Source organism: Priapulus caudatus, unplaced genomic scaffold (assembly GCF_000485595.1).
Source record: "Priapulus caudatus unplaced genomic scaffold, Priapulus_caudatus-5.0.1 Scaffold981, whole genome shotgun sequence".
NCBI classification, from domain to species: Eukaryota; Metazoa; Priapulida; class Priapulimorpha; order Priapulimorphida; family Priapulidae; genus Priapulus; species Priapulus caudatus.
The window spans coordinates 74,736-83,991 of NW_014578042.1; the positions used below are offsets into that span (position 1 = coordinate 74,736).

The window sequence follows — 9,256 nt, forward strand, 5'->3', positions numbered from 1 at the left end:
ACTCTACACACACACACGACACACACACACACACACACACACACACAGACACACACACACACACACACACACATCACACACACACACACGACACACACACACAGCACCACGCACAACACACAGCATCGCACACACACGCACACACGGGCCCACTGCACACGACACGCGCACACACGCACACACACACAGCACGCACGCACGGCACACACACACACACACACACACACACCACACACACACAACACGTCACACATGCACATGGCACCGCGTGCGCGCCACATAAGCCAGCACACACACATGGCACCGTAAAAAACGTTAAATTAAATTGAAGCAATTCCCCTCTTAAAATGAATAATAAAACGTACGTTGTTGAAGACGCCAACAGCTGCGACTTCACGGCCGTAGACTTTAATCTCGTCATGACGACGCTAGCAGCTGACTAGTCTTGCTCATGGACAGCTGTTCAATCTCTTCCTGAAGACTCGCAATAGTATCTGCAGACTTCCTAAACGCATGAATCCAAAGAGAAAAACTCTGCTAAAGAGATTTTGACAAACTGCACAAGTATCACCAACACGATCACTCTTCTTTCAAGATGTAGACGAAAACTCAGGGTACAAACTTCTACAACAGTACTGCGTGCGTTTCAGTAACAGAGGCTGTCATTTGCAATTGTGTGAAGCTAACACATGGCTGACTGTAAGCACGTGCTATACTTCACGAAAATTTTACACAAACCAATTGCTGCCTTTTCACAGTTATCGAGGAACACGAATTCTGTTCAACAAAATATCAATTTTTTTTTATCTCTAAACATTTCAGCGGATGCGCACGTATAAAGCAGGGTATTTACACTTTTATACTCTGCTCAAAAATTTTTCCACCAAGTTATAAAAACCGTAAAAGCGATATGATCGCATTTGCTAACATTGCTTACCATGTGTTCACAACCAAGTGCTCTTCTCTCTAAGACTTCTCGATTTTATCACGATAGACATTCAGCACATCTTTCCGGGCCTCAGCCGTCAATAACTGGCAGCCTGGGAGTCATTCAGAGCTCTTGCTTCTCGGAAATGCCTTCGCCTAGATTGTAGTGCACTACATGGTAAAGCCACTCACTTAAAATCAGTTAAAATTTACCGAGAGTGGAGCTATCATATGCTATGTGAATTCGAGTTAGAGTATACGCTTATAAAAGCAATTAACGTTTCCTAAATAAACGCATACAAAAACATATGGTTTTTGGATGAAAATATGCATAATTATTATTATTCAGGAGTGTAAATGTTGTAGCGTTTCCGTCACTCTCCGGCGACACCCGATGGAGCGCCACCCAGGTCGACACCTTATGATGGCTAGCACACAATCTAGGTATATTTACTTACCGTATGTGTCTGGAGACGTTGTAGCTGCGCACGTGCATCGTCGGCCCCCCGCCTCGCAGCCACCCGGGCCTTTTTGCATGCTACTGCGCCCCCCCGCAATAGACCTATCTCTTGCCGTGTTCCGTTCGGTGCGTCGCGAGAGATTACGTCAAACCAATGCCGAGACGAGGGAGCGACATATACCTCAGACACGACAACGGGTAACCCACCCCTGCCTGCCAGCCTTATACAGTTACGCTGAATAACAAGTGCAACACCACGGGTCAGCACAGAGCCGTTAAAACAAGTAGAATAAACTACGAACGCAGCCGGGCCATAGGCCTACCAGCTAACCGGCGGCTCTCCTCTCGTGCAGCCGTGCACGGAGAGTTCAATACTTCTCAAATACCCGTACTCATAGTCTAGGAATATTAAACCAACCATGTTCAATTATTCGACTACTAATAGTACTGTATATATTCACGCACCCCACAACGGACAAAGGACAGTACGACAGTGCCTACTCACCAACTAACCGAACGCGCCTGCCTTCTCCTCACCCATGAGGCAAACGGCACACACCAAAACGCCGTTGACCGGTACAGTACCTCACCACTTAGTACTAGTAGTACTATTAGTATGGTCACTCGTCGCCTAATTGTCACCATAACCGCACACACACCACCAGCTCACAGGCCACTCTACAGCACGTCCATACCATCGGAAGTAGACCGTAGGCTATACTAACTGCCGAGTCCTTCCTCACTCGGCTACCAGGACGACGTGCACACACTAGTCTCCTTCAACGATTCACCGCGTTTAGTAGAACTCATCCCAGTGTCTTCTTCGGACACGTCACTGCCTAAGCTGTTTACACGAGCCAGCGCACTCACGCGCCGCTGGAGTGGAGGGGCTAAACCCAACATGGCTGCCCCCATGCAGCGGACTCGACTTATTCTCGATTAATTCGATGAGTGGCCAAAACACACACACGAAAACGTCACACTATAACAGCAGACATCACAAAATAAATTTATACAGTCACAAACACAGATCAACCCACACTCCGTTCCAGGAGCCACCCTCTGTGGAACTCGGTCTAGCGTCCCAGGTGCCACCGCTACACTCTCCCCCTTCAGATTCGACGCAGGTCGATCCCAAAAACATACACTAGCGGTGCACGGCACCGCGCGCGGAGGAGACCAGCCTGGATCATATCTCAGGTGCTGGCTTGTCGCTCCTGCTCCTGCCGTCCTCGTGCGATCGCGCGACAACTGCCTGCAACTGAGCGTCGCTGCACGTGCGGCGGCGCTTCTCACCGGGGCACGGGGCTGGGTTTTGTGGAGAGCCTCTGCCACTCGTGCCACGGAGCGGTTCTCGGCATACGCGGCGCGAGGTGTCTTTCGAGACCGCGACTCGACGCCCCTGCCAACTCGGATTCGCCATCGCTGTCAGGGGGAATATAGCAGCCTCTGCCACGAAGGCATTCTCCCCACCATCGCGAGGCCTCATCGCCTCCGGGTTTCTTCCGCGCCATAGCAATCCTCCTCGCACGAACCGTGCTTCGTCAGCCTCCGGCGCAGCTCCTCCGCTCAGTGGCGCCGTCTTCGCTTCATTCTCGCAAATGAGCAACTCACACAGACATGTTCTGTAAATCAAACAGGCCTTCCCCTACCAGTCTGATAATACGTCTGGAGTCTTACAACACCACCCTCGAGCCACATTCATGTTATAGCGGATTCCCGGAGTTTATCAAGGACTACAACTTTCGCCGGATCCCCGTCTCAAACTCCGACACTATGGGGTATTAACCCAAGATTCGTTCCGACCGAAGGCGCTAACTTAAATTCTGAATGCCCATGGGTGAGTAGCCTGAGTACCAGGCCAGGCCTAGAGAACCCACGTGACGCAACTACCATGGATGCTCCTAACAGAAACCCGGAATCAGTGGCGGTGCAACATTCACGGCGGCAGGGCGGGCGTCGCTTGGCCGACCGACACGGGATCCGTTAGGCAGCTATGGAAACCCGCGCCCGTCCCTACCCGCAATAATGGCGGCCTCGTGGCCCCCTATATTTCAGCGTTAACCCACAGCGTCAGGAACTCAGGCGCCCCTACAAGTCCGACGTCTCTGGAAACAAGTAACTGGCGACGTTTCCTCAACGGAGACTTGTGATCCTGAGTCACCTTCATTCTCTCCACGGCCTTAGTCATGTTCGTAGTATTTCTTATAAACTTTTATGTTCCTCAAAGCTATTGTCCGTCAAACTTGACATCTCTTGGACCGATTGTATCAGAAGCCAAACTCGCCACACGTTTCTGCCTCATTTTTTTTACTCCAGGCGCACCACAACTGAATTCTCTAAAGCCCTGATTGGCTCGATACCACCTCTATCCAATGCGAGCTGCCTCCAGCAAGGTACGGACGATAAGCGAGTACCTTGTTTATGCTAGTGGATTATCAGAAAAAACAACACCCTCGGGGAAGAGGCATAAAGGGGAACTCACCCACCGGACTATATCAGCATCCATAGATCCGCATCCCGCAGCACCAAAAAATGATCCGCCAACCGCCTCTGAGTGCTCCTGAAAATCTTCACCTTTGTTTCTGCATAAAGAGTAGGAAGCATGGATAGGTTTGAAGTTACTACAGTGTTGCTCACTGCAGCCTTCCGAGCAGGGAAGCTGTTGTATGCTCCCTTTAGGATCCGCTATACATAAACATGTACAAAAAAGATGACTATGTTTTAAAAATATGGAATCAAGAAACGCATTCTTTCATCATTCTTCAACATATACAATGATGTATTACCATGGACGACTATACTTGAGTATATTGAGGGGGGAACGGGTATTTTCGGGACGCGGGATTGGCCATTTTAATTATCTGGGAACTGGGAAATGTCAGATAAATTTTCCGTGATTTGGGAACAGAAGTCCATCGGGATGTGGGAAAAACCCTCTAAAATTGTCTGGGATCTGGGAAAATTGTGTCAATTCGTCGGAATTTCAATTTCTGCGCTAATATTTTTAATACTTAATTTAAATAATTTTTTAATTTTGAAAAAAGAACTGAGAGGTCTGAGACAGACTTTTTGTTGGGCAGGACAATGATTTTAGTATTTATGTAGTGTTTGAAAACCTAAACTACTGAATTTCCTGAAACATGTCTACATAATTTCCTGGGAACTACTGGGAATTGGGATTTTATTTTACTGGGAACTGGGATACGGGGTGTTTTTTGCTGGGAAAGTGGGAATGTACCCCCCCCCACTCTATATTGCACATGTATCATTTAATTAATTTTCCTTTAAATTTCCTATCAACTCTACAGCCAGTGATTACTTGTGTGTCATTACTAATTATTACGACTTTCTAGCTTTAGGTGGAATAATTCGTGCTCCATGCAGTACCTACCTGTTAACCGTAAGACTTGTTGCACTAGACGAACTCTAGGTGGCACCACTGTCGAAACTGGGTGACCTTTATCTGGTTGTTGAACACTAAACTTTGTAAAGTACAGCTGTGCAGCCATTCTCTCACTGGACCACACTTTGCTGTCGTCTATAATTTGCAAAAGAGCACGCGCAATATGAAACACCAATGAGTATTATATAAACTCACATCCATTTGCTGAACAATTATCCCAAGAGGCAACAGAAATAATTTGAAGAACTGATAAAGGTCTTAGGAATATAATAAAAAAACTTAAAAAAGTATAAAATTTAATAAAGAGAAAAACAAAATGAACGAGATAGATTAAGAGTTGCTTTCAAACATTCGAAGTATACCGAGCAGTTCAAGATCTGGCAGTAGATGTATGAGGAACAGCCTGTAATCTTTCTCATTTAGCGAAACAGGATTCATTCTGATATCAACCTCATTCAGTCTCGCGTTGTGATGTAGTCTGAAGAGCTCACTCAGTAGAGTAAGGTTGTTGTGATATCTGCATTGGTAGGCACCAGTTAAGAAGGAAACAGTGGGATACTTCAGTAATACACACTTTTGTATTTTGTCTCATCAGAATAGTGGAACACCGGATAGCTTCTCTCGACTAGTCTATTACCAGAGGAGTAGTACTCAAGGAAGAGGAGGATAAAGAGCAAAAGGATGATGAAGCAGAACAAGAGGAAGAGGATGGGAAGGAGGAGGAGAATCAAGAGGAGGAGGAAGAGGAAGTAAGCGGATGAGGAGGAGGAAGAGGAAGAGGAGGAGGCGGCGGAAAAAGAGGAGCAGGAAGGGGAGGAGGAGGTGGAAGAAGAAGAAGAGCAAGAGAAGGAGGAAGCAGAGCAAGAGGAAGTGGATGGGAATGAGGAGGAGCAAGAGGTTGAGGAGGAGAAGGATGAGGAGGAGGAGAAATACGAGGAGTAAGAGGAGGAGGAGTAAGAGGAAGAAGAAGAGGAGGAGGAGCAGGAGGAGGAAGGAAAAGATTAGTATATTATGACTGAATTATTCACATAACGAGGGAGATAGTATGGAGAAGTAGAGGGGAAGAAGGATGAGTGACAGTAAGAAAGAGAGAGAGATGGAGAGAAAGGAGGGAGGGAGGGAGGGAAAGAAAGGGAAGGAGAGTGGGGATGAAAAAGAGAGCGAGAGACAGAGATGACAGAGAGTGTGTGTGTGTGTGTGTGTGTGTGTGAGAGAGAGAGAGAACAAAAATCATCATTATCATTACCAAGTGATGATTATTTGAAGGATACATATTGAGTTTTTCCAATTGGCCCAGCGTTTCCAACCCCTGAAAAACATTTAAACGACTTGAATAACAATCACGTCTCATACGTGTTTGTAATCGCTGTTCCCATATAGTCCTAATACCTAATTCTTTACCAAACCATTGGAGATGTTGTAATCATGTACGAAGTGGCATATTGACATACTTTTAGAATACAATTGGACAAAATGAACATACACGCACACACATATGCACGCACGCAAACAAGCACGCACAGAGACATGCACACACACGTATGCAGTGGTCTGCTACAATACACACAGAGTTGACTAAGATTTTAGTTATCACATAGCCTTATAGTACTTTATACTAACCCGCAATGAAGTAAGTGCATTAAGTGAAAGGTCGATATGTCTTAGGTTTATAAATCTTGCTAGTGATGTGCCCATGCACTGTATTTTTACATGGTCATATTCAGTTCCTGGCAAGGACAGCATCTTCACATTTCCTGGCAATAACAAATTGGAACCACATGTCTCCATAGTTTTATTCCCCACTTTGAACTGGAAGAACAGAGTACCGGTGGGATTATGTGGTGTACGTGTGTGTGGCTAGGTGGGTGCGTGTGTGCAATGCATGATGTAGCTCTAGAACTATAGCCCTCCGCTCCGCTCCGCCGAGCGGGAGGGCTATAGTTCTAGACTATGCATGATGTAGCTTTGGTCCAGCAGTCCATGCATAAACGTCCCTTGTTGCTTTGATATTTGCATCAAATTGGTAGGATTATATTTGACAAAGCCTGACCAAACACGGGCACACATGCACATGCACGCGTGCGCGCACATAAGCCAGCACACACAATGGCACCTAAAAAACGTTAAATAAAATTGAAGCAATTCCCGCTCTTAAAATGAATAATAAAACGTACGTTGTTGAAGACGCCAACAGCTCGACTTCACGCCGTAGAATTTTAATCTCGTCCATGACCACCGCTAGCAGCTGACTAGTCTTGCTCATGGACAGCTGTTCAATCTCTTCCTGAAGACTCGTCAATAGTATCTGCAGACTTCCTAAACCGATGAAATCCAAAGAGAAAAACTCTGCTAAAGAGATTTTGACAACTGCACAAGTATCACCAACACGATCACTCTTCTTTCAAGATGTAGACGAAAACTCAGGTACAAACTTCTACAACAGTACTGGTGCGTTTCAGTAACAGAGGCTGTCATTTGCAATTGTGTGAGGTAACACATGGCTGACTGAAGCACTGCTATACTTCACGAAGATTTTACACAAAACCATTGTGCCTTTTCCAGTTATCGAGGAACACGAATTCTGTTCAACAGAAATATCAATATCTCTAAACATTTAACGGGATGCTGCCACGTATAAAGAGGGTATTTACACTTTTATACTCTGCTCAAAAATTTTTCCACCAAGTTATAAAACCGTAAAAGCGATATGATCGCATTTGCTAACATTTTTGCTTACCATGTGTTTCACAACCAAGTGCTCTTCTCTCTAAGAGCTTCTCGATTTTATCACGATAGACATTCAGCACATCTTTCCGGGCCTCAGCGTCAATAACTGGCAGCCGTGGGGAGTCATTCAGAGCTCTTGTTCTCGGAAATGCCTTCGCCTAGATTGTAGTGCACTACATGGTAAAGCCACTCACTTAAAATCAGTAAAATTTACGAGAGTGGAGCTATCATAGCTATGTGAATTCGAGTTAGAGTATTACGCTTATAAAAAGCAATTAAACGTTTCCTAAATAAACGCATACAAAAACTATGGTTTGGATGAAATATGATAATATTATTATATCAGGAGTGTAATGTATGGAGATGTCTATATTATACACTTCTGATAACATGAACTAACTAGAGCACTCGGAGAGCACAGACCTCCGCCAAGGCAGCTCAATTGTCTCACTGTGAAAAATTATATTAATTAATTAACGAATTAAATAATTAATTGGATCCGGATCACCACCAAAATGTAATCAATTCTAAGTTACCCCATTTCTGACCTATCCTGAAAATTTTATCCTTTCCATGATCCTTCATACCTGATATATAGGGGTATCAGCACTGCAAAGCTTCAGTAGATTTGGATAGCTAAGCTCTGTACCAGACTCACACTTGCCTTTGCTTGCCCCATCATCTGTGATACAATCAAAGACGTTATATAGACAATATATAACTACAAATGCAGATGCTTGCTTCACTCATATATGAGAAAAGGTTACAAGTAATACCAAGAACCAATGCATACTGAATACAGGTTCATGGTAAACCTAGTAGATGGTTCTATTCCACTTTCTTAGTAACCTAAGCAGTAATGCATAAAATGCAATGACTTGATAAAATCTTGCAATAATTCTGAATAATTCTTATCAAATAAAATTGCTAGGTGATGGTAATATTAGCATAAATATATGTATAATTATATATTACATATATATATAGTATAAATTTGTGAAAAAACATCAGTGAAAAATGTGTTAATAAAATTCCATCGTTGGTGAGACTATGCAAGCATTCAAAAACACAATATTCTCCAAATTTTCACCTTTGTTTCTGCATAAAGAGTAGGAAGCATGGATAGGTTTGAAGTTACTACAGTGTTGCTCACTGCAGCCTTCCGAGCAGGGAAGCTGTTGTATGCTCCCTTTAGGATCCGCTATACATAAACATGTACAAAAAAGATGACTATGTTTTAAAAATATGGAATCAAGAAACGCATTCTTTCATCATTCTTCACCATATACAATGATGTATTACCATGGAAGACTATACTTGACTATATTGAGGGGGGGGAACGGGTATTTTCGGGATGCAGGATTGGCCATTTTAATTATCTGGGAAATGCCAGATAAATTTTCCGTGATTCGGGAACAGAAGACTGAGAAGTCCATCGGGACGTGGGAAAGACCCTCTAAAATTGTCTGGGATCTGGGAAAATTGTGTCAATTCGTCGGAATTTCAATTTCTGCGCTAATATTTTTAATACTTAATTTAAAGAATTTTTTAATTTTGAAAAAAAGAACTGAGAGGTCCGAGACACACTTTTTGTTGGGCAGGACAATGATTTTAGTATTTATGTAGTGTTTGAAACCTAAACTACTGAATTTCCTGAAACATATATTATGTAGACCCTGGGAACTGGGAATTGGGATTTTATTTTACTGGGAACTGGGATATGGGGTGTTTTTTTG

General features: G+C 44.1%; 1 protein-coding gene across 1 annotated transcript in view; it reads right to left on the reverse strand.

Annotated features, from left to right (window-relative positions):
- Positions 1-2,576: 2,576 nt before the first annotated feature.
- Positions 2,577-9,256, reverse strand: part of LOC106814800 — a 9,667-nt gene continuing 2,987 nt past the window's right edge. The window contains exons 2-7 of the mRNA XM_014819153.1: positions 6,414-6,547; positions 6,065-6,102; positions 5,156-5,310; positions 4,782-4,928; positions 3,877-4,075; positions 2,577-3,012 (exon numbers count right to left, since the gene is read on the reverse strand). Of these exons, the coding sequence (XP_014674639.1) occupies positions 2,577-3,012; positions 3,877-4,075; positions 4,782-4,928; positions 5,156-5,310; positions 6,065-6,102; positions 6,414-6,536 (1,098 nt within the window). The 5' untranslated portion in view covers positions 6,537-6,547. The remainder of the gene's footprint in view (positions 3,013-3,876; positions 4,076-4,781; positions 4,929-5,155; positions 5,311-6,064; positions 6,103-6,413; positions 6,548-9,256) is intronic.